The sequence below is a fragment of the Rhinatrema bivittatum genome, chromosome 3 (assembly GCF_901001135.1).
Source record: "Rhinatrema bivittatum chromosome 3, aRhiBiv1.1, whole genome shotgun sequence".
Taxonomy (NCBI): domain Eukaryota; kingdom Metazoa; phylum Chordata; class Amphibia; order Gymnophiona; family Rhinatrematidae; genus Rhinatrema; species Rhinatrema bivittatum.
Window position 1 is genome coordinate 126,121,628 of NC_042617.1, and position 26,632 is coordinate 126,148,259.

The 26,632-nt window shown below is 42.2% G+C and overlaps 1 protein-coding gene across 4 annotated transcripts in view; it reads right to left on the bottom strand.

Annotated features, from left to right (window-relative positions):
- The window catches only part of PAPOLG (poly(A) polymerase gamma), a 246,617-nt gene that overhangs the window by 199,728 nt on the left and 20,257 nt on the right, over positions 1-26,632 (bottom strand). For all 4 annotated transcript variants that reach the window (XM_029593721.1, XM_029593722.1, XM_029593720.1 and 1 more), the window contains exons 2-5: positions 24,467-24,652; positions 21,264-21,330; positions 7,704-7,785; positions 7,502-7,611 (exon numbers count right to left, since the gene is read on the bottom strand). In XM_029593721.1, coding sequence (XP_029449581.1) covers positions 7,502-7,611; positions 7,704-7,785; positions 21,264-21,330; positions 24,467-24,652 — 445 coding nt within the window. The remainder of the gene's footprint in view (positions 1-7,501; positions 7,612-7,703; positions 7,786-21,263; positions 21,331-24,466; positions 24,653-26,632) is intronic.

Sequence of the window (26,632 nt, forward strand, 5' to 3'; positions counted from 1 at the left end):
AGTAGGATTAAATGGGCAATTTTCTCAGTGGAAGGGAGTGGACAGTGGAGTGCCTCAGGGATCTGTATTGGGACCCTTACTTTTCAATATATTTATAAATGATCTGGAAAGAAATACGAGTGAGAATCAAATTTGCAGATGACAATTGTTCAGAGTAGTTAAATCACAAGCAGATTGTGATAAATTGCAGGAAGACCTTGTGAGACTGGAAAATTGGGCATCCAAATGGCAGATGAAATTTAATGTGGATAAGTGCAAGGTGATGCATATAGGGAAAAATAACCCATGCTATAATTACACAATGTTGGGTTCCTTATTAGGTGCTACAACCCAAGAAAGATCTAGGTGTCATACTGGATAACACATTGAAATAGTCACAGTGTGCTGCAACAGTCAAAGCAAACAATGTTGGGAATTATTAGAAAGGGAATGGTGACTAGAACAGAAAATGTTAATGCCTCTGTATCGCTCCATGGTGAGACCGCACCTTGAATACTGCGTACAATTCTGGTCGCCGCATCTCAAAAAAGATATAATTGCGATGGAGAAGGTTCAGAGAAGGGCTACCAAAATGATAAGGGGAATGGAACAACTCCCCTATGAGGAAAGACTAAAGAGGTTAGGACTTTTCAGCTTGGAGAAGAGACGACTGAGGGGGATATGATAGAGGTGTTTAAAATCATGAGATGTCTAGAACGGGTAGATGTGAATCAGTTATTTACTCTTTCGGATAGTAGAAAGACTAGGGGGCACTCCATGAAGTTAGCATGGGGCACATTTAAAACTAATCGGAGAAAGTTATTTTTTACTCAACGCACAATTAAACTCTGGAATTTGTTGCCAGAGGATGTGGTTAATGCAGTTAGTATAGCTGTGTTTAAAAAAAGGATTGGATAAGTTCTTGAGGAGAAGTCGATTACCTGCTATTAAGTTCACTTAGAAAATAGCCACTGCCATTAGCAATGGTAACATGGAATAGACTTTTTTTGGATACTTGTCAGGTTCTTATGGCCTGGATTGGCCACTGTTGGAAACAGGATGCTGGGCTTGATGGACCCTTGGTCTGACCCAGTATGGCATTTTCTTATGTTCTTAAAAACTCAAAAAATTTCTAGATACCAATAAAATATTTCAAAATAGCAGACACAAAGACCCAGTAATGAAAAATAAGGACACAAAAATTTTTTTGCTCTGCATATCTGGAAACGTTTGATATCCAGGTGTCCTGAGATTGTTTTGAATTAGCAGGAGGGGTGGTTTGCTTCGAACCTTCTTCTCTGTCACATACCAGCGCTCTCTCACGCTGGCTCTCAATTACACACTTACACACATGCACTCAGTCACTCATATACACATGCATTCTCTCACTTATAGGCTCTTACACTGTCTCTTTTCATGCTTACACAGGCTCTCAATCACACATATACATGCTGTCACACACAGGCTCTCAATCACATACTTGCATGCTCCCTCACCTAAACCAGCTCTCAATCATACACACGCTCTTACTTCTACACACAGGTTCTTAATCATACATACACACGATCTCTCACACAAAGGATCTCACACACACTTTCACACAAACAGGTTTTCAATCACAAACTTACACATACAGGTTCCCAATCGTAAACTTACATTCATGCTCTCACAGACATACTCTTTCACATATACAGGCTCTCAATCACACACACAGGATCTCAAACACACATGCTTGCTCATTCACTCTCTCCCCCTCTGAACTAGCGGCAGCAGCAGCCTCCTCCCAACCCTAACCTCCTTCATTTTCAGCCCTCGTGAAGGAGGAGTCCCATTGGCCATGGGGTTTGAGATGCTTTTCTTCATTTTCCTCCGAGCCGTGCTGCACATTTCAGACTGCACCTCTTCTGTTCTTCGGGCCAACGCTGACCACACTAGCATGGTCTCTTCTTCCCGCACACGATGCTTACCACTTCCTCTTCCCGGCTGCGGGGGAGGGGGCGGCGGGAAGAAGAGACCATGCCTATGCCTCCAGCTGTCCTGCCGCGTTCTGCCCAGGCTGATAGCATTTTAAGCCCAGGCGGAGGAGGACAGGGGAGCAGCTGGGTCAGCGGGCGACTGGGAAGTGTGGAGACACACTGGTTGAGAACCACTGCATTATGGTGCTGTCGCATGCGAAAACGCCTTAACGCAATTTGATAAATGACCCTATAAGATGGATAGAGCTGGGCTAGATTATGAAGAGGATAAAGATAAGGAAACAAACCTGGGTAGCAGTACACTAAGGCTCATGACACCATAGCTCCAGAAGGGGCCAATTCCAACTAAGCTGTAAGCTTTGAACTTTGCTTCCCTTGGCAGCAAATTCATTACTTTAGATATACCTAGGGACCTTCATTTTCCATTTTTTGTTGTTTATTTTTCCTGGGAATTTATCAGGGTTTATTACGACAATAACAAAAACAGGAGAAAATAAGTTGAAAAAAAGACTTTTTTCCAGGTAGTTTGTTTTTATGGACAGATGCCAGTACTATAAGACATCTCTACCACCATCTCCAGCCTAGCATGTCCCTCTCTCTCCTCCCCCCCCCGCCCAAACCCCTGCAATAGCATTTCTATTTACTGGCAGTAGTTTCAGGCTTTTCTTCAGCAAAATACTTGATACTTGTGCTAAAGTACTGCACATCTGCTTTTGTGCAGGGCCAGGGAGCCTGCCAGGAAGTGCTTCTGGTGGACAGGGCTTGCTTCAAAGGCATTCATGGCACCAGATAGCAGGTTCTTTGGCTGCTTAAAGAATATGCCATACTGGGTCAGACCAAGGGTCCATCAAGCCCAGCATCCTGTTTCCAACAGTGGCCAATCCAGGCCATAAGAACCTGGCAAGTACCCAAAAACTAAGTCTATCCCATGCTACTGATGCTAGCAATAGCAGTGGCTATTTGCTAAGTCAACTTGATTAATAGCAGGCAATTGACTTCTCCTCCAAGAACTTATCTAAACCTTTTTTAAAACCCAACTACACTAACTGCATCCCTTGGCAACAAATTCCAGAGTTTAATTGTGCATGAGTGAAAAAGAACTCAGATTAGTTAAAAATGTACTACATGCTAATTTCATGGAGTGCTCCCAGTCCTATTAACTGAAAGAGTAAATAAACTCTTCACATTTATCTGTTCTAGACCTCATGATTTTAAGTCTCTATCACATCCCCCCTCAGCCATCTCTTCTCCAAGCTGAACAGTCCTAACCTCTTTAGTCTTTCCTCATAGGAGAGCTGTTTCATTCCCTTTATCATTTTGGTCACCCTTCTCTGTACCTTCTCTATTGCAACTATATCTTATTTGAGATGCAGTGACCAGAATTGTACACAGTATTCAAGGTGTGGTCTCACCATGGAGCAATACAAAAGTATTATGACATTTTCCGTTTTATTCACCATTCCCTTCCTAATATTTCCTAACACTGTTTGCTTTTTTGACTGCCACAGCACACTGAGCCAACAATTTCAATGTGTTATCCACTATGATGCCCAGATTTCTTTCCCGAGAGGTAGCTCCTAATATGGAACTTAACATCGTGCATGTAACTATAGCATGGGTTATTTTCACTATATGCATCACCTTGCACTTATCCACATGAAATTTCATCTGCCATTTGGATGCCCAATTTTCCAGTCTCACAAGGTCCTCCTGCAATTTGTCACAATCTGCTTGTGATTTAATTACTGTGAATAATTTTGTATCTGCAAATTTGATTCTCTCACTCAGTATTCCTTTCCAGATCATTTATAAACATATTGAAAAGCACAGGTCCCAGTATAGATCCCCGAGTCACTCCACTGCCCACCCCCCTCCACTGAGAAAATTGTTTAATCCTATGTCTTTTAACCAGTTTGTAATCAACGAAAGGACATCGCCACCTATCCCATGACTTTCTAGAAGCCTCTCATGAGGAACTGTGTCAAATGCCTTCTGAAAATCCATGCTGACTGTTCCATTAAACCATACCTTTCCATCTGTTCTGTGATTTTGACTTTTAGAACACTTTCCACTATTTTTCCTGGAACTGAAGTTAGTTTGTAGTTTCCCAGATCACCCTTGGAGCCCTGTTTAAATAATGGTGTTACATTAGCCACCCTCCAGTCTTCAGGTACAATGGATGATTTTAATGATAGGTTACAAATTTTTACTAACTATTGAAATTTCATTTGAGTCCCTTCAGAACCCTGGGGTGTATACCATCCTGTCCAGATGATTTACTACTCTTCAGTTTGTCAATCAGGCCTACCACATCTTCTAGGTTCACCATGGATTTTGTTCAGTCCATCTGAATCATTACCACAAAAACCTTCTCTGGAATGGGTATCTCCAACATCCTCTTCAGTAAACACCGAAGCAAAACAAATTGTTTAATCTCTGTGATGGCCTTATCTTCTCTAAGTGCCCCTTTAACCCCTCTATCACCTAACAGTCCAACTGACTCCCTCACAAGCTTTCTGCTTTGGATATATTTTTAAAAGTTCTGGGTTTTTGCCTCTATGGCCAACTTCTTTTCAAATTCTTAGCCTCTCTTAAAGTCTTACATTTAGCTTTCCAATGCTTATGATTTATCCTATTTTCTTCTGTTGGTTCCTTCTTCCAATTTTTGAATGAAGATCTTTTGACTGAAATAGCCTCTCACCTCCCCTTTTAATCATGCCAATAATAGTTTTGCCTTCCTTCCACTTTTCTTAGTGTGGAAACAATGTTGGGCATTATTAGAAAGGGAATGGTGAATAAAATGAAAAATGTCAATGCCTCTATCACTCCATGGTGAGACCACACCTTGAATACTGTGTACAATTCTGGTTGCCGCATCTCAAAAACGATATAATTGCAATGAGAAGGTACAGAGAAGGGCGACCAAAATGATAAGGGGAATGGAACAGCAACCCTATGAGGAAAGACTAAAGAGGTTAGGACTTTCCAGCCTGGAGAAGAGACAGCTGAGGGGGGATATGATAGAGGTGTTTATCATGAGATGTCTAGAACAGGTAAATGTGAATCTGTTATTTACTCTTTCAGATAATAGAAAGACTAGGGGGCACTCCATGAAGTTGGCATATGGCACATTTAAAACTAATCTGAGAACATTCTTTTTCACTCAACGCACAATTAAACTCTGGAATTTGTTGCCAGAGGATGTGGTTAGTGCAGTTAGTATAGCTGTGTTTAAAAAAGGACTGGATAAGTTCTTGAGGAGAAATCCATTACCTGCTATTAAGTTGACAGCCACTGCTATTACTAGCAACATTAACATGGAAGAGACTTAGTTTATGGGTACTTGCTAGATTCTTATGGCCTGGATTGGCCACTGTTGGAAACAGGATGCTGGGCTTGATGGAACCTTGGTCTGATCCAGTATGGCATGTTCTAATGAATACATCTTGACTGTGATTCTAGGATTTTTTTTTAAACAATGTCCACACCTCTTGAACATTTAACCTTTGTAGCTGTTCCTTTTCAGTTTTTTTCCTAATTTTGTCAAAGTTTGCCTTTTGAAAGTTTACCACTAGATACATTGATTTGCTTACTGTTCTTCTTCTAGTCATTAATACAAATTTGATCATGATTACTATTGCCAGCAGCCCCACCACTTGTACCGCTCACGAAATCCTGTGCTCCACTGAGAATTAGATCTAAAATTGCTCCCTCTAAGTTCTTGAACCAATTGCTCTATAAAACTGTCATTTACTCCATCCAGGAACTTCTCTAGCATGTCCCGATATTACATATACCCAGTCAATATTGGGGTAATTAATTGTGCATTTAGTCTCATGCAGGATCTTTATCCTGTTGGACTCTATGCCATCCTGGACATAAAGCACCAACTTGCCTCCCAAATGTTCCTCCGTCATTGCGATATAATTTGTACCCTGGTATAGCACTGTCCCATTTGTTATCTTTCCATGTCTGAGATGCCAATTAATCAATGTCATTCACTGCTATAAGTTCTAATTCTTCCATCTTACTTCTTAGACTTTGGCATTAGCATACAAACACATTTTGAAATGTTTGTATTTTCATTCTGCTTTCGAATTGATAGGGATAAATTGGAATTTTTTTTTTTAGCTCAGGTGAGATTTTAATTCAGGCAATTGGACTACTTTTCTTATTAGTGGAAAGTCACTGTTGGGATGCCCTAATTCTAATGCATCACTAGTATCCTTTGAAGATACCTCCCTCCGAACCATGCACTGAGCGACTGCTTTCCCCTTTATTCTAGTTTAAAAAGGAGAGAGCAACTTTTAAAGGTTAGCACCAGCAGTCTGGTTCCACCCTGGTTAAAGGTGAAACCTATTCCTTCAAAAAGGACTCCCCTCTTCCCCAAAAGGACCCCCAGTTCCTAACAAAGCTGAATCCCTCTTCCTGCACCATTGTCTCATCCATGCATTGAGACTCCAGAGCTCTGCCTGCCTCTGGGGACCTGCACATGGAACAGGGAGCATTTCAGAGAATGCTACCCTGGAAGTTCTGGTTTTAAGCTTTCTACCTAAGAGCCTAAATTTGGCTTCTAGAACCTCCCTCCCACATTTTCCTATGTCATTGGTGCCCACATGTACCACAACAGCCGGCTCCTCCCCAGCACTGTCTATAATCCTATCTAGGTGACACATGAGGTTCACCACCTTTGTACCATGTTACCAGGCGATCCTCATGCCCAGCAGCCATCCAAGTTGTCTACATTCCTAATAAATGAATCACCAACTATGATGGCTGTCCTAACCCTTCCCTCCTGGTCAGTAGCCCTGCGAGACATCCTCTGTGTGAAAGGACAATGCACCACCTGGAGAACATGTACTTCCTACAGGAGGGGATGAGAAGGTAGGACTTTAAGCATGGCATGGGCAGCACTTCAAACAGCATGCTCTTTGGCAAACATTGGCTTCCAGCGTGGCTGGAGGCCTTGAAACACTGCATCTGCAGCTCTGGAGCAGCTTTTTAATCAGTCAGGGTGAATCTCAGTTTAAACAGACTGTCACCTTTAGAAAAATCCAGGAATTTATGGGTGAAAATTGGTTTAAACTAAAAACAAAGGATCCTAGATTACATTTACTAATTTGCAAGGAGTCTGAAAATTCCCAGAACAATGATAGGACAGACATTAAGCTTGTATCTTAATATGAAGAGCCTCCAACATTTTCACTACAGTGAAACTATTTAACAAACTGTCCTAGCTTTTGTGTTTAAGTGTCTCCCATCACCTCTCCAGTATGACAGACCCAGAAAATGTACTGGCTCAATCTGGACAGCAAGCCTTCCCAGAGGACAAACTACAAGGCACTACCCAGAAGCAAGTAGGGACTGAGGAAATCATCCTATACCTCCTGGGGTAGAATTATTAGTCTTTGGCATAGCTAATCCTGAACAGGAAATCTTGGCCTCTTGGATTGTACCAGTATTACTACCAAGTAATAAAAACCAGTGAATTGTTTGAAATCTTGTAATGAATAAAAACAGCTTTATTAAACAGTAAAATAAAGTACCCTTAAATTTTTTATTCCTTCTTGATGCTTTAATTTTTCAAAGAATGACTGAAAGAAGTCTGTTCTTTCCACATGTCTAGGTGCAACGCAAAGAGAATCTATATCAGCACCTGAAAAATACATTAAAAACCCATCAGATTTCACAAAATGGATAAGTATATTAAAATTGAGAAAAAGATATCAAATTGTTTGAATTACCTACCTTTTGTATGCACTCCCAGCCTATAGGAACCAAAAGTAAATATTTTACCACCAACACTGGCCACAACTGAGGGTGGGAGGTTCTGGAAAACAAAACAAAGTCACTGCAAAAGTTAAAGCAAAACAATAAGTGGTGAAGTATTTGCCAAATATTGCTAAAGGGGTAAAAAAATCCTGGACACCCTGCCTATAATGAGACACCTGTTCGCATGACACCAGGAACCAAAACTGTGCTGGGAACCAGCACCAGCTGGGTCAGCAATGAACTGATGAGCCCATTGAGCTTCTCCACAAGCAGTACAAAGATAGGCAGCACCAGGTCTAGTGCCACAGGACTGAAGCCTTGCAACCCCCAGTCCACCATTAGGTAGAGACTGCATTCTAGCTACTCCAACAGTGCTGATACCAATTCTGATTGGGAAGGAGGGGTGGCCAGATCCTCAGACCTTTGAGGTGGATTGGTGACTGGCATCAGGACTGGTGAAGACAGTCATGGACCCCTGGCACTCCTTGCTGTGGGGTCCCATCAGGAGCATTGCAGCAAAAGCTGGTCATCCCCATACCTGTCAGTACATCGATGTCAGTACCCTCCCTGGTGCCAAGGCAGATAAGAAACCAGATGCTTTCAAGCCTGGAGGAGATAGACTATGGTCTATCTCCAGGACCCCTGTCTGCTGGCATTGATGGAACCATAGGTTCCACCAACGTCAATGGCTCAGTGTCCAATGTTGCTCCTTGGTATTTTGCTGCCACAGACTGCGACCTGAAGAGCTGCACCATCTTGTAGAGTTGAAGCAGATGTCCCTTCAGGGTCATATGTATGCATAAGCACAACTCCAGATGTCATGTGATGCCCCCAGGCAGAGGACTTCTCATGTGGATCTGTGATAGACATGGTCCTTGAGCACTAGAGGCATTGCTGAAAACCCAGATGTGGCCATGACAGATGAAAAAAGGGGCACAAACCAAAGGCAATTGTGGGGCAGCAATGGACAGTGCCAAACAAACAAGAAGGTAGGCAATCTAAAAAAGCCGTTAGGTAAACAAAAAGGGTAGATGCCAAAGTCCTTCAAATCTTTATTGTGGAGGAGACATTAAAATAACTGCCCGACTCAGGCAGAGTTTTGCTGCTCTTACAACAGCCGCCTCAGGGGCTTAGACACTCATTTGGACTCAGGACCATTAAAAAAGCTTCAAGCTTATGATTCAATATTTAAAAGTAATCTGCAGGGGGAATATATCTTAATTTTTATGAGAAAAACCACAATCTTGTAGACTCCATTCATCTAATGGTGCCTTGCACTCCACAAACGGATATGAGTGGAGACTACATATCCATTTATGGAGCTCAAACTAACTCTCCTGGATGGAGCTGTGGGGCTGGTCTTAGTTTATCTGCCTGCTTCTTAGCTCTGGCCTGCTGCAAAAGTTTGCAGGTGTTTTCCCATAATTCAATTAATTCCTGAGTAGCAAGATCTACCTCAGGACAAGAGGAGGATGTGGCAATGGGTAGTGGTACTAGAGGATGATGTCCAAAAACCAAATAAAATGGTGAAGTTCCTGTGGCTTGTCTAATGTGGTTATTGTGGCAAATCACAGCCCATGAAAGTAATGAAGACCAGTCGTCCTGATGCCGATTCACATATCAAAAATGTCTTGAGACTGATTAATCCATTAGTCTGTGGATGATAAACTGAGGAAAAAGTTTAATCCCAAATTGTTTTTACAAAGAGATCCTTCCAGTAACATGCAGTAAATTGAACTCCTCTATCCAATACAATGTGTTGAGGAGTCCATGGATTTGAAAGATGTGAACAATTTCGTGCTAATTTCGGTTTTGATGACAACCCAGGGAGTGCAATGAAGTGAGCCATTTTAGAAAATAGATTTACTATTACCCAGATAGTATTATTCCCTGAAGGAGGCAGGTCCATGATTAAATCTGTGGCAATATGACTCCAAGGTCTCTCGGTAATAGTTGTAAGCCCCAAGGTAGAGTCTAGGAGCTTTTGGGGGCTGCGCACATAGGGTGGGATTCTACAAGTTGTTTCATATCCATTTCCCACTGTGGCCACCAATAGTAACAGGAAAGAAGTTCCTTAGTCCGTTGAAGTCCCAGGTGCCCCGCAAGACAAGATAGTCATGAGCCCAATGGAGAACTCTTTCCCTTAACCGTTTGGGCACAATTGTCTTCCCTACCGAAACTTTAAAGGTGGAAGTGACTGATTTGAGCTGGGTCAATATGACGGATCAGGAGTTTAATCAGGGTAAAAGCTTCAAGATAAGGCATCAGCTCAATATTTTTCTGCTGGCCAAAAACACAAGTTAAAGTCTGGCTTCTCAGGGATTTAGTCACAGAGTGTGAGAGAAGCCAAGTTCTTGTGATTGGTGTAGATAGTATGTTTAGCTCCTTCCAATAAGTGTTGCCATTCTTAGAGTGCTAGCTTAATGGCCAGGAATTCTCGGTCACCTATAGAATAATCTCAACCGAAGAGAATTTTCTTGAAAAATAGGCAGATAACTAATCTCCCTGCCTCAGCTGATTGTAGGAGAATTGCTCCTACTCCTAAGTGCAGGTGTCCACCTCCACAATGAAGGATCTAATAGGGTCTGGATATTGTAAAGGCTTGAATAGCTTCTGGAGCCCAATTAGGTACACCAGCACCTTTTTTGGTCAAGGCCGAAAATGGCACTACTGTTGAATATTGAGAGATGAATAGTCAATAGTTGAAGCAGTCTAAGAAATGTTGTAGAGCCTACAGACCCACTGGTTGGAGCCAATCCAGATTGCCTTAAATTTCTCCGGGTCCATTCGCAGTCCAGTAAATTATGTAACCTAAGAAGGGTAGTTTTGTGAAAAATGCATTTTTCTAATTTGGTATACAACTTATTTTCCCCACAGACACTGAAGAACCTGTCATATGGACTTTGTTGGCTCAGACTTGGAAAAAGTGTGAATATAGTTAAATAAAAAATGCTAACATGTGAATATAAGATCTCGAAATAGGTCATTTACCATGGCTTGAAATACTGCCAGAGCATTGCGAAGGCTGAAAGGCATAACTAAATACTCATGACCATCATGTGTATTGAAGGCAATTTTCCATTCAACCTCCTCCCGAATCTGAACCAGATAAGCTCCTCGAAAATCCAGTTTAGTAAATATCTTTGCTCCTCTAAGCCAATCAAAAAGCTCAGTTATAAGCGGTAAATGATATCTATTTTTCCTGGTAAAGGCGTTCAGGCCTCGATAGATGCAAGGTTGTAGGGAACCATCCTCCCCCCCCCCCCCCCCCCAACAAAAAAACCCTTGCTCCTGCTGGAGAAGATGACAGCCTGATGAATCCACAAGCCAAGTTTTCCTGAATGTATAGATTCATGGCCTCAGTTTCAAGAACTGATAGAGAGTAGACTGAGGAATTTTCCCAGAAGTAGATCAATGGCGCAATCAATCTTGATCGGGAGGCAGGGTTTCAGCTCATATACTAAAGTGTCAGCAAAATCTGCATACAGGTCAGGTAATTCAGGAAGAGTTGGCATAGAAGAGAGGACATTAAGAGAGGGTGCCTTTACTGGAATCACAGTCCATATGACATGGTTTATGGCATTTGGCCAATTGTGTACTCCAATCTATGTGAGGCTGATGTAACTTCAACCATGACAGACCCAATAGAAGGTAACTTTTTTCCTGGTGCAGCAATCCGGTAGTCATAATTAATGGCCTGGTAATGCAGGAGATTCTATGGGCCAAAGATTCCTGAGCCACTTAGTGTTCCGTAGGAATCTGGTATTGCTGAACAACTCTTTCAATGAAGTTTCCTGCCGCTCCAGTGTCTAAAGGCCTGCATGTGTATGACATTAACTGTGGACAGACTTACAGAAATTAAGATCTGCAGAGGAGATTGCATGACTCAGGGAGGCCTCTCCCTCCAATCCTAGGTCCAAGAGTTTCCCCAGCTTCAGAGGATAAGCTACAGCATAATGATCAGCTCCTGCACAAAATAAACAAAGATTGTTATAGTCACTGACGCTCCTTTGAAGAAATCCTGACCTGGTCTATTTGCATGGTAATGACTGGTAATGCTTCATGAGGTTTGGTGGAGAGAAGCAGGCATTGAAGAGAGGGTGCTAAACACACCGGCTGACGAAGAGTGGCTCTCGAGACCTTTCCTGAAAGCAAAGATCCAGATGAATTGCCAAATGGATTAATTCTAAGGAGTCCAGTGGATATCACCCTGCCAATTCATCCTTAATGGACGATGGCTGTGAGGCTGTCTTCTCCCCAGCGAAGTTCAGCAGCTAAGGTCTGAAACTGGATGGCATACTCCCCTGCCGAATTTGTAGAAGGTCCAAAGCTGCAGAAGCTGATAGTCCAGGTTCATCAAACTAGATTAAAGTCTTTAAGGAATTGATTTAGGTTATCCAATAATGGATCATCTCGCTCCCACAGCAGGGATGCCCATGCTAGGGCTAGACCCTCCAGAAGTAAAAAGAATGAATGTAACATTTGTTTTGTGAGAAGGAAATAGTGCTTGGAGTGAAATGTATTTTGAACTAATTAATAAATCCCCTGCATTGCTGCAGATCTGTTGAAAGGAGGTGGCAAGCGAAGAAAAGTGCTAGGTGAAGAGGTTGCCGGGGGGGGGGGGGGGGGGGGGGGGGTGGCGGCAATGGAGTAGCTATGGCAAGAGCATCCATACAGGTGGCCAAGTCTTTGCAGAACTCCGTCACCTGGTCCAAAACTCCCTGTTGCTGTACCCAAATAGCCAGACCTAGAATCACTTGTAAGGCTGTTAGGTCTACTGGATCCATGGCCTCAGCTGTCAGGGTTTGTGAAGCCAAAAAATAGAACAGCCTTCTCAAGCTGAAGACTGATCAAAGACTGAAGAGTGACACTCAGGCTAAACAAATCCAAGTCCAGCCAGGGGAGGGGGTCAAGGCAGGCAGCAGACAAACCAGTTTCAAGGTCCAAACCAGGGTTGAGGCAACTGAAGAAAAATGCACAGCAAAGCGGCATCAGCACAAGTCAGCCTGTAGCCGAGGCAGGAAGGTTCTGTAAACACTGAGCTCTCACCGCGGGAACTTCCAGCAAGGACACCTGACACACTGAGGGGGAGGAGCCATGATGGAGCATGCGTCCCTCTGTGCTGCCTTCAGAAGATGCTGCCAAAGATGGCCAACACTGCACAGCCGAAGCAGAACAGATTCTGGCTTGCCTCATAACATGTCCTTAGTGAATTTGGATTGTTTTATTGGCTGCGATAGTCTCGGCTAAATATATGTGGGTGTTATCTGCCCCATATTCTCTAGATAATGACTAGTGTGGAGATCTGACTTCAAGCTGTTATGGTTGCAGATATTCAGGCCAAATTGTATCATTTGGTCTGCCCATCTTGTCCAAAGGGCCAGCCATAAATCAACCCCCACCATCACAAATCTCTAAACCCCTTCATCAGTCACCCCCTCCACCTCAAAGTGTGCTGATATTTATGGATGACCCCCAATACTTGTTTTCACTATTCTGTAATGCAACTTCTCTAAAATTAGATTTACATACTGCAGCATTCTTAGTTCTTTATTGCTATGTTGTCTCAATTAAGGATGAAGCTATTGGCTCAAATAGCACCAAGTCGTCATCTATGGATATTCTTAGTGAGACAAGGCGAGCATGCACCAAGTACTCGAAGTGATTCATTTTAAGTATTAAGAACAGCAGCAGTAGGGGAGTTCTAGCAGGCAATCTCATACAGATTTCTCCCGTCTGCTGCACTTGCATTTTCCTGTATATAGTTTATTTAGGTTTTCTATACCATTACATCAGTCGTAAGACCATCACAACGGTGTACAATTAAAATGAAATTACAATGGTGTCATGAGTACAATTAAATTAATACCATAAAATCCTTAAAGTAAAATATAAATATAAAAATCAAAATATCAATAAGCTAAAAAATTACAATATAGAACTTGCTGCTTTGTCATGCCTGTGTATATGCACATGTAGAAGAAAATGGACCAATGTGATGAGTTTGTGTGTGCTGCCCTCTCCCTTTGCTTTAAGAATTTGGAAGAGTGACTTGTGGGGCTTTCAGTGTTCCCTAGTTCTTCTGGCAATGCAAGTCGTCTCTAGGTCCACATTGCCTGCTTTGCAAAGCTTGGTGTGCCACAGTCACCTAGAACTAATAGCAACATTACTTTACTCAAAACCCTCAAAATCAAGGATCAACCATGCTTCCAACTTTTCTAAAAATGCTACTTTTGCTATATAAAGCAAGATTGCCGACCATAAAATGGTGTTTTCCTGTAGATAGCAGGATAAATTTGCCATGCTGTCCGGGGACATCCCTCCGGGGTAGCTAGGTGGAGCTTCAAAAGAGGACAATTTTGCTCTGTGTGCGGCTCCATTTTCTCCTCAGTCTATTCCAAAGCAGGTCTGTGAAGAGTGAAGTGGAGACTGAGGTGGGCAGGTCAGCATGGCTAATTCATCCCGCTAATTATAGAAAGTGTTTATGGTAAGCAAGTTTGCTTTTTCCCCCCTGCAGATAGGCAGGCTGAGTTTGCCATGCTGACTGGGAGTCCCCAGCTGAAGGTTGTGAGCGCAGTATCTAGGGTCCCTGTAGGAAAGTAGCACAGCTCCTTAGGCTGGGTATGATGCATTGCACCCAGCCTGGTCTGGAGTAGTGGACAGTCTTTCCTTATGTGTTCCGATTGGAGTATGGATCTGCCCATCAATGCATCCACAGCAGCTTGCTGGTCGAGACAGTAATGGGAAGTGAAAGTATGGGGAGAGGACCACATAGCAACTTTACATATGTCCATTATAGGAGCCTCCCGTAGGTGAGCTACTGACGCTGCCATCTATTTCATCTGATGGGCCTTTGGCAAGCTGGTTAGGGTCTCTGATCTTTTATTGTAAGAGAACTGAATGCACTGCGAAATTAGAGAGTCCTCTGAAACTGGCAGACCCAGAGCATTCAGACTGAAGGAAACAATTGTGAGGTTCTAAATTCAGAGTGCGTTCTACGCTTATATTAGGCCAAGGCTTGCTTGCAGTCCAGCGTATGGAGCCATTTCTCACCCTCGTTTTTGTGCGGTTTCAGAAAGAAAGTCAGCAGGATAATAGTTTGGCTGATGTGGAAAGCCGAAGCTACCTTGGGTAAGAATGAGGGGTGTGTCCACAAAGTCACCTTGTGATGAAATTCAAAGCATGGCAAATAGTGAACCAGAGCCGGTAACTCGCCGACTCTTGTGGAGGTCAAGGTGACCAAACAGAACTTTCCAAGATGGATCTCATAACTACTTTCCAGAGGTTCAAAGGGGGGGGGGGGGGGGGGGGGGGAGTTACTAGCTTTTCCAGAACTAGGTTGAGGTCCCACAGAACAGGCGGTCTTTGAACTGGTGGTCAGACATAGCATGCCCTTCATGAACTGGGAAACTAGTAGATGGCTGAATACTGGTAGGCTACAATTGGCACTGATGTGGACCTTCACCGAAGCAGTCAGTCCTGCTTGATGAAGGGAATGGAGATACTCTAAAAGGAGTTCTGGTGAGCATGAGAAGGGGGTCTATACCCTTGATGTTGCACCAAGCTGAGTATGTAAGCCATTTGCCCCGATAGTTCCTTCTGGTAGAAGATTTCCTGGATGACACCAGGACCTCTTGGATCTCCAAAGGCAAGTGTAAGTGACTTAATACTGTCCTTTCAACCTCCATGCTGTGAGATGCATCGAGGAGTGCATGGTATGAAGAGTGCTGCCGTACTGTATCAGCAGATTGACACTGTGGCTGAGAATAGGTGGTTCAATGGAAAGACGCACTAGATAGGCGTACCATGGCTGTCTGGGCCAAGCTAGCACTATCAGGATGAGGTCTGCAATACACTTCAGTACTGTTTGAGATGAGCAGGATCGGGAGGTAAGTATAGAGAAGCCCTCTTGTCCATGATACGAGAAACGCGTCCTGTGGCAAATTGCTTCTTGCTGGGGTAGACTGAGCAGAACAACTGCATGTTCCTGTTGCATTACATAGCAAAAAGATCCATGTGTGGAAGACCCCCAAAGCTTAGAAGAGGGTCCTCTGCCATGTCCTGGCGAAGCTCCCATTCATGTGGATGAAAAATCCTGCTTAGTTTGTCTATGTTAGAGTTCTCCATCCTGGGCAGGTAGATCTGAAGGATGAGTACTCCACCCATTTCCAGGATGCATGCTGCTTCCCTGCACAACATCCAGGACTGGACCCTCTTTCCTTGTTTATGTAGATTGTAACCTGATTGTCCATGTGGACCATGACCGTTCTTCCTTGTAGGAACCCCTCAGATATGCGTATGGCATTTCCAATTGCTCGGAGCTCTAGGAGGTTTATCTATTGGACTCTCTCTCAGCCAGATCAGAGTCCTTGTGTCTGTACTTGGTCCAAATGGGCTCCCCATCCTTTGCTTGAGGTGTGTGGGGTGGATCAGCTGAAGAGTGAGGGCAAAACCGTGCCCTGACTGAAAAACTGGTGGTTGCACCCCAGAGCTAAGTCCACCCTCATGTTCCTGGTCACTTATTTGCCGGGACAACGGCTGTGAGCTGCTATCTTTGGTTCTGCTGCCTGCCACAACTTTGCTGTTGTGATGACAGTGGCTGGCAAGATGAGTTTGGCCTGTACAGTTGTCTTTGGAAATAGGTCTTCCTGTATGATGGGTAATACTTCTTGCCCAAGGATTGCTCGGTGGGAGACACCAGGGTCAAGACTGCTATGTTCTGCTCCTTTAATTGGGCCATAGTTTCACACAGCTTATCTCCAAAGAGGTTTTCCAGAAGACAGGGGAGGTCTGCCAATTTCTCATGGATGTCCTCTTGCGTGGCGCTGGCCCGAAGCCATGCCATCTACTGAGCGGCTATGGCTCCTGCTGTGGTATGCGCAGAGGTTTCAAAGGCCTCATTGTATGCAGATGTCTTAGTCCCTCCTCCAAGTCATGAAATTGTTGTGGGGAAGTGGTGGTAAAATGGGTGGGGAAGTGGTGGTAAAATGGGGCTTGAGCAACTGTAGGCACTTGTATAGATACTGAGCGATAAGAGTATTGGTGCTGCTGGATCTTCACATTCCAAACATAGTGACATATTACAATCTATTAATTTTGATTAAGAAATTTCCAAAAGACTTTATGCTCAAATCTTTACATCACCCCAAGGAATATATCTAAAAATCCCAACCCATAATCATACAATAATCACACACACCATTCATACCACTTATTCACACACATCCTTCATATCACCTCCCAACATTAAAATTTCTCCATTTTTTCTAATGAATTGTTTACATACAAATGAAAATCCCCTTTACAGTACTAATCTTTCAAAATCAATTTGTTCACAAACAGAAAGAATTCTATTTCACAAATTTCTTCCTCGTTCTTGAAACCAAATTCTTTTAATTCCTCATCCTCAACGTGTTTCGCCTTTCCACAGGCTTCTTCAGGAGAACTTCAAAGAATTTCCTGCTGCTTATACACCTTCAACATATTCCTGTACAGGTTTCATCTACAACAGTTGACAATTTGAATTAACTTTAATTAAAAAAAAAAACTATACTTCCCAACCAACCCTTTATTTTTCCTTCAAACATCATTATTTTACCTATAAGTCCTGAAAATACTTGACATACATCCAGATATGTTCCGACTCTCACTCTTCAGTGCCTCTAATGAAATCTCACAGTATGCCCACTCTTGTACTATGGCGTACACTTCCTTTGCATGTTACCTATAGCGAATCAAATCAAGATAATTTTCAAGCTTAAAGAAATTTTATCCCTGTATCTTCCCACCAAAAGTAAGATATATGCGCTAAGAAATGAAGGAAGCTTACCTCAATTTTTCAAAAGAACGCCGCCACCTCCATAGCGTTCATACACCGCCATTGAGCGAATCAAAGGTAGTAAATGAACTACTCCCCTCCTACCTCCCTCATCACCAATCAAAAACTCGCACATCTTATCTATGCCCCTTTCTACTACCCGCCAAAATTTAAAGGGACTATTCCCTTCATTTACCAGTCTCCAAAATCTGTTTTAAAGGGATTATGTCTAACCACCATATACACATCGATTTATTGAAACCAACCGCACAAATCCAAAAGACTCAAAGGCATGCCACCCAATCAATTCTTTCATTTAATCCATTGGGCCACAACGTTCCTAAGAGAAAATCCATCTCTGCTCCATTCGTAACAATATTTTATTTAAGTTGCCCCCTCACCTGTTCTTTACTTCCTGTATCACAAAAAACTGAGCTCTTCCACTGTATGTTGATATTCATGCCAATGCTTCACCAGTGGGGCAATTTCAACCTCATTTTGAAGTCTACTACAATGTTCTAATATCTGGGTTTTAATTTCTCGATGTCTTACCCACATAGAACAACCCACATTGGCATTTTATAATATACACTACTGAAACAGACTGACACGTAGTGACTCCCCTCAGAAAGAATTTTTTCCCAGAGACTGAATGGTTAAATTGAACTGATAAACAAAATTTGCAAGCACTACAATTTGTACACTGATAATGTCCACTAGTTGTACCATCCCAGTTCTCTCTACAAACCAAATCCGAATGCACAAGAAAATCCCTAAGATTCTTTGATCTTCTAAATGTAAACATTGGGGGATCTTTCATACCCTCAAAGCCACTGACCAAATGCCAATGGCTTAATGACCTGAATCATTAAGTTTGTTTTACCCTATTTGAATAGGGTAAAACACACTAAAGATCTTGAGTTTACAGTTTTAGGGGCCAATAAAAGATCCCTATTGATATACCGTGCTCTTCTATAAGCCTGTTTAACCACCTGATCTGGGTAACCCCTCACACTAAACCTCTCTCGCAAATCCTTAGCATGTTTTAAAAGATGACATTTCTGAACAAATCCTCACTCTAAAGAACTGACCCAATGGAATATTTTCCCTAATATGTTTAGGATGAAAACTAGTGAAATGCAATAATCCATTTCTATCTGTGGTCTTCCATTACAGCTCATTCACAAAAAAATCCATCTTTTTTGCCTACTTTCATATCCAAAAAAGAAACCCATTGTGTTTGGATATCTCAAGTAAATTTAAGGTTTACATCCTACACATTTAAATGATGGGAAAAAAGCTTCAGATTCTCCTTTGGAACCTGACCAAACTATAAGAATGTCATCAATATAGCAACACCATAATCTCGCATGTTTGTACCAAACAGAAGAATACACAAACCTCTCTTCAAACACTGTCACGTACAAACATGAGATCTTCACATTCAGCATACCCAACTGGAACGCTCTTCTGCTGAAGTCATCCAAGTATTTCCAGTCACACCCTGGAGGAATATTTGAATTAAGGTGTGATTTCTTAGCCCTCTACATGGCAGACCACCATTGCAGAGGTATTTGGGAGTTGGACCACACTGTAGAATGGAGATTGATGCATCCGGAATTTAAGATCTGTTTTCCCGTGAGGTCGCTTGCCTGGAAAAGGGGAATTACCCAAGCCTGTGTCATAATTGCATCTAGCCCTGCTTGGGAAGGCAAGGTGGTTAGTTTGACCGACACTTTGAAAATCTTTAGGATCCCTAAAACCTCAGCACAAGGGTCTGGCATCTTTCATGTTTCGATGTTGAGTCTAGTGCCCAACCTCCACAAATTTTGAATAGGAAGGACTTCAGGAGGGGAGGCTAGCTCAGGTTGCTTCTCCGGCAGGACAGATTGATAACCCATTGAGGAACCCAGTGACGAGGCGAGAGCTGCAGGGAGGAGAAGTCAAGTTGTGGAGAGTGCCCGGTAGTTGGGCCTGCTGGACCGAAGCTCTGGACTAATGTCCCCTTGCAGAGGTGAAACTGGTCTGCCCTAGGAGGGAGACTTTGCATGGAATAGGGCAGGACTTGCTGCTTCCCTAATCCTCCATGGAGGAGAGGAACTGGGTCAAGAACTTGGAAATTTGAGACATTGCCTTTAGGCCAAAACTCCACCACCCGGACGAGATTAGTTCTCTGCCAGGTGATTCCTTGGTGGCAGTGCTGCAAGTTGGATGTCAGAGTCAGGACCTCTGGGATGGATGTTCGCCCATTCCATTGAGGAAAACCTCGTGCCGCTTTTAGAAGGACTCCTGCAACTGCCCTACCAACCTCTTGTCTGGAAACTGAAGAAAACTCTGAGTAGAAACTCTGAGTGAGTGGAGCCAATGGATGCATATTCAGATGCCAGCTCATCAGAAAAGATGAGGTCCACTAAATCAGGGGTGAAGGCCCCCTGCAGTTCCACAGCTGGAGGTGGTTTCTAGGACTTCCCAGTCAAAGGGCTGAAGGCAGGTGGATCCCGGCAACCTTTGGATGCTTGTGTCTGCATCCACGTAGACAGGCTGCCTGAGATTCTGATGACTTTCAGTGATTGTGTGTTGATGCGTCAAGTAGCCAACTCTTCCTTGCGCTTAGACTTCAATGCATGTGGCAACTATGCTTCATAGGCAGTGTCGGGACAGCGTGGTGCTTCGGCCAGCTGCATCAGGGCTTTGACTCCAGGCGCCAATTGCCTCGGTGGTTGGGTTGGTGCATTCCCCGATGCTCCGCATGCCTGGATGGGCTGGCCCACCTGATCCTGATGTTTGACTGGTGGTCCCATGGAGAAAACCCTTTGATTTTTTGGGTGATCCAGATGCAGCCCTGGGAATGCTGAGCCGGGGGGGGGGGGGGGGGGGGGGGGAGGACATGAGGCTACAGTCCCTGCATATTGCCTGGTTGTGATCGGGGCTGAGGCATAAATAGTAATTATGGCAGTCTGTGGTGGACAATCTTACTGCAGTGGCAGAATTTGAAGCCAGGTGGTCAGGCATTTTCCTTTTTTTTTTTTTTTTTTTTAACTGAATGATGCTCTGAGGAGTGAAAGCTCCATGTGCAACCTGCAGCACAGAAAGGACAGACTGAAGAGAAAATAGAGCCATGCGGGAAAGGATGCGCAGCCGCACACAGAGCAAAGCTCTGTCATCTTTGAGAAGCTCCACCTAGCCACCCTGGAGGGATGTCCCCAGACAGCATGGCTAATTCAGCCTGCTTATCTGTGGGAAAAAATGTTTTCTAAGAAAAGCAAAGAGCAATGCCAAAAATGCATGGTTAAAGCAGATTTACATCATATACAGAGCATACAATTAGAGATATGGTAAATAGGACTAAGAATACTTTTAGAAATGCTAGCAGTAAACACAGTTACAACTTGTTTAATAAAATGTTGAGAATAGACCCAACAACCTTTTCTTGCTTTCAGGGTAAAGATTAGTATATAATCTTGCATTTCTAAAGATCAAACCCCCTCTTGAAATTCAAGTATACCTACCTTAGGTACTGCACTGACATTTAGATACCTCGAGAATCTAAGCATCTTTCTAAATACAACAGCAAGACTGGACATCAAAAGGGCAGCAACATGGACAGGTTTGGATACATACTGAACTTTTAAAATAAAATATCCCAAACAAGTTCAAACATATGAAAAAAAACCAATGAAGTGTTGAAAAGCATTACAACAGAGACAACAAGCTCTTACCTTGCTTTCACCAAGTTCAGCAATCCATTCTTTGACTAAATTATTTAATTTACCCAAAACAACTAGCCTGCAATGAGAAACAGAATTAGCATTTAACACATTAAGGCTCAACAAAATCAGAAGCACCCTAAGCCTTACATGCATACCTTATCTATATGCCAGGACACCATGGTACATTATGACAGTAATCTGTTTGTACCAAGGAATGCACTTCAACTGAAATATATAAAACTGGATTGATAGAAAAAGTTACACAATGTTAAGCTTTAATATTTTAAAGTCCAGTGGAATAAGAATGTCTAGGGATCTTTTCTGACAGAGCAGAATTCTCAAAAATCAGCTGTTTTGGAGAATAATCATAGGATGCCATGTAGTCTTGCATGTAGCTCCCCTATATTTAAGGATCTCACTTTTATACAACCCACCGCTGTATGAAGGGGAAAGCAAGCAATTTGATTTGATACCACTGTATGCATACATCTGAAAAATTCTTGTTTTGTAGATTTAAATTGAATCTAAGAGGCCTAAGGTATGTTACCCTCTTCCTTATAACCACAATGACAATTGGGTATGAAGAGTAAAAAATACTGCTGGTTTAATATTAGTCCCAGTTTAGCAAAACCATGCTCCGGAAACACACAAGTATGATGGCGATCCAGCAGACTGTTCATACATGCCACGTGCTCATACAGTGCTTGAATATTTACTGAAAAAAATCTGACCAGAGTGATGTGTCAGTACGAGTTCATAGATGAAATCAAGTGTACAACCTTGCTATAGGCATGCACTGCATTTCACACACATTAAGAGCAAGCTTGGTCTCCAGAAGCTGAATTACCTCTTTTGCCAAGTAAAAGTGTAGTACTTTAAACCCTCAAATTAAGGGAAAAGTTTCCTATACAATCATGTTGAGTTTTACTGCTGTTAGACTAGACAATTTGATTTGTTCTTCCACCAACATATTGAAAACTAAATTTAGGCAGAGGGGGCCCTTCTCTATACATAGAGCTACTTCTGGCTCTCAAAAAATCTCTTTTCAAGTTACAAGAAATTACTTGGTCAAAAATATTCAGCTTAAAAAAAACTGAGAAAAATGCTAAGTATAGTACATTAATTCTCCCCCCCCCCCCCCCCCTTATTGCATCCTTTTAATTGATGGATTTATCCTGTAAAATATCTAAGAAATCTGTTGGCAACTCCAATAAGTCAGATTACATGAGTTACTTCCAGCAGGACTTGAACTGGTGCATACTCTCACCACGACAGAACGCCAAACCACTTTTCAGATTTTACAAGCTAGATTAAACCAAACAACAAAATTATATATGTAAGTATGCATATGCCAGACTCAAAGCTAACCATTTGCCACAGCAAAGATTAGAATACAAAAGTATCCAATACATATTGGATACAATGAGCAAAGATTAAGTTAAAGAAAAAACTGGTTTCTGGGCTATCACTGAAGGTGATGCAAAGAAAGGGCAGCTCTAGAGATTAAGAAGCTTTCAGCCAAATTAGGAAACGATTTAGTGGCACCAGGCCTAAAACTCCACAGGAAAGACCCTTCCTGAGACCTCTTCAATAACCTTAACCCATCTGGACATACAGCTTAGAAGCCAGATGCCCTTTCTTTGGGCCTAGAAATGGAGATCAGCACACTTAATTTATAATAAAATGTTTAAAGCAATCCTGATAAGTATGAATTCTCCTTTCCCTCTAAAGATGGATTCAGAAATAAAGGTAAAAATGCTTCAATATGAAAAGCAATAGTAGATTTAGAAAAGAATGTGGACCCCTTATTAAAATCACTAAGCATAAAGTATGACTGTCTACAAGATATTCTTCTAGCACGTGCATGAGCTTCAGGACAGCTTTCTTAGAATTTTCTTTAAAATGACAAGCTAATGGAAAATTGATATTTAATAAATATTTAGATGCAAAGGGGAATAGAGAAAAACTATTTGAAAGCTCACACACCAGGATAAAAGTATTCTAATTTATGTTTATAAAAGTTGACCTCTTTCAATGAAAATATTCATAATATGATTTCTAAAAATCCTTTCAGGATCTGCCTCTTGAAAGAAGCGGTCCTGCAACAGGTTATTTCTTGGCAGAGTGAGTCTATAAAATACCAGTTAGTTGGTTTTCAGGATATTCACAATAAATATGAATAAACAGCCTGATGAGTGTAAGATAATCTGCACATTCATTTGGGCTTTCAGGATTTCCACAATGATTTGGGAAGCCTAGTAGTAGAGCCTGTGGCATGACAGCTGCAACCCATGATCTCTGCAGTTGGGTAATATTTATATTACCCAATAGCCATCTTAACATCCTTGGAATTGGTAGAATGGTTGAGAACACATACCTGCTTGATGTTTTATTAATTGTGGATTGAAATTCTGTCGTCAAACTCCTACTTTTAGAAATCTTGGCCAACTACAGACAGGAAAGGACCTTTTACATGGAAAACGTATTTGAATCCTTCTTAGAAATAGGGAAACAAAATTCTCTCCAAGCTTAACCAACTCCTCCACATAAGGACTCTTAAATGGCAGAATTCTTCAATATGCCTTCAGAAGTTTCAGAAGCCTATTCCATTGGCCACAATACTTCTGTCACACATGCCTACCACAATAACCACTATCCAGCAGTCAATACAAGCCTTCAGTTAGCACCATAAGGCTATAAAGTAAACAGTGTACAGCCTGAGTGCTAATCCAAACTTTAGGTTCCAGGCTCCAAAAGCCAGAGAGCAAGAACTAGGCCAGAAAAACCAAGAGTGGCTAGAACTGCCAAAATGGATCAGACCAAAGGCCCACTTTGTCCAGCTGCTGCTTAGATAAAAAAAAAAGTGTTCAATCTGAAATTCATAAAGTTATTCTCTATAGGTTTTAGCCTTTCAAAGAACACCACACCTGGCTGCTGTATTTCCCCACTAGTTTCAATGGGTACATAAAGCTCTGACCAGCTCAGTGAGATGCTAGTATACCACAGAACAGGAGCTTTCTTGGAGTACTCACAATATAACTATAGAACAGAGCAAAAAGTTACTTTCAGTTTGATATGTATACTGCTATTTAAGCACTACAGTCTTACTGATGGAATTTTAATATGGCAGATTTCAATCGGTTGAGGTGAAGTGCCTCTATCATTAATGGTTACTTGATTATGAGAATACTCAGTTACATCAAAAGCCACACCTGTGATTAAGCTCATCATCATCTTCAAACACACCAAAAGGTTTCATGGCTTCAATTAGCTTCTGAGTGTAGATATAATCTATTTCTTTGGGAGCTGCCAAACTAATTGGAGAGGTGATGCCATAATGCTTCACAGGCTGGGTCTCAAGCATTGCATTTCTACTGGAGCAAGATGAAGAGTAAAAACTGTAAAATAAAAACACAAAAAACACACATTATGCCACTTGCGGCATTATACATTCTGAAAAGGAGATCTTAAATACAAAGCCCAAGAATTCCATGACAAATCTAAATGAGCAACCAAGATGCATGTGGGAGGGTATACGAGAAAGCATCAGGTTTTATCGAAGGCAGCACAATTTAACTCGTTTGATAGTACTGTATAATTAAAAACTTGTTTGATTTTGCTAATTTGTAGTGAGTTGTCCAGATTTTAAAACTATAGTATCTTATATTGATTTGTGTTTAATTTAGATTTTGTTGAGAACAGTAGATTTTTGTAAATTTGAATTTGTATCACTATAGAAACAGTTCTAAGACAGTTATTGTAACTTAATTTTTTTTTTTTTTTTTAAATCTTCCCTCTGCGTTTTAGTAAAGAAGTTGGCTAGCCATTTGAACTAAACTATTAATACATCCAATTAACATTTCAATTTCTCTGGAAGACACCACAAATTATACAAACATGATTGGCTGTATGGTCTATCTGCCCATCCACACCAACTGCTCAGGTCTACAATCCCTACCTCACAGAACCTATGCTTGAAATCAAATGTACTCATCTCCACCAGGCACATTTCCATATTACCAAATAAGAAATGACTACTTACCTGATTCTTTCCTTCTCTTTAGAATAGTCAGATGAATTCAGAACCAGTGGGTTATGCACCTCTACCAGCAGATGAGAGAGCAAAACTGACACCACAGTATATATACTGCTACAGTGATATCAGCCTGCCAGTATTCTCTTCAAAGCCAGCAGTGGATGGACTAGCAAAAACTTGATTAACCACCATTTCAGTACTCAGCCAACAGTGAACACTGAGCTCAGACAAAGAATCAACACTAGTCTATGGACTGACTAACTTACCAGTAAACCCCTGGAACATGTAGCCACACAGGATCATACCACAATCATTCAACAGCCAAGGGCAAGAAGCTAATTACCCTAAAGAACAGGAAATCAGGCAAGTATTCTCTCATTTCTTAGTGTCTACTCAGATGAATCTAGAACAAGTGGTCCAGTCAAAACCACATGTGTACAGGATGTGTCCTCTCTGGTCTGCACATCCAGATGATAATACCTAGAAAAGGTGTGTAAGGAGGACCACGCCACAGGTTGGCAAGTGTCAACTGAAGACAATCTAGCACCCATGATTCTGCCTGAGCCCTAGTGTAGTGAGCCCCAACTTGATTAGGCAACGGCAGTTCAGCATCCACATATGCGGCCGTGACTACCTCCTTAATCCAGCGAGCTATTGTAGCAAGTGAAGCTGGCTCGCCCGATTCACTACCATCATGGAGGACAAGCAGGCGATCCATCTTCCTGAGAGGTTTAGAAACCTCAAGATACCTCACAATATGTCTCAACATTCAAGGGACACATGATATTCCTCTGCATCTTTCCCTACCCAGAGGCAGCAGGGAAAAAGCAAGTTTGCTTACTGTAAACTGTTTCCGTAGATAGCAGGATAAATTAACCACGCTGTCATGGGAACTGTCAGGGCCCAGGAGGCGGAACTTCTAAGTAGAGTTCAGAGCTTTGCTCTGTACGGCTGCGTGTGCCTTCCCATGCAGAAAAAGTCTCTCCTCAGTCTGTGATTAAGCAATTTATGAAGTTCGGTATGTCGACTATCCAGTGAGGTGGGTGGGTCAGCATGGCTAATTCATCGGAAACACTGTTTACAGTAAGCAAATTTGCTTTTTCTGCAGTTGATAGCAGGGCTGAATTAGCCATGCTCTCATGGGAGTCCTAAGCTCCTGATCACGCTGCAGTATGTGGTTTTATGTCTAAGCGTACTCTAATCGTGGTGGATAATCAAATGTGTAATCATGTGGAAAAAGATTGTAGAACAGCTCATCCCAGTTTGGCATCAGTTGTCTGCTGATCTAAGCAGTAGTGGGACGTAAAGGTGTACAAGGATGACCTTGTAACCACCTTGCATA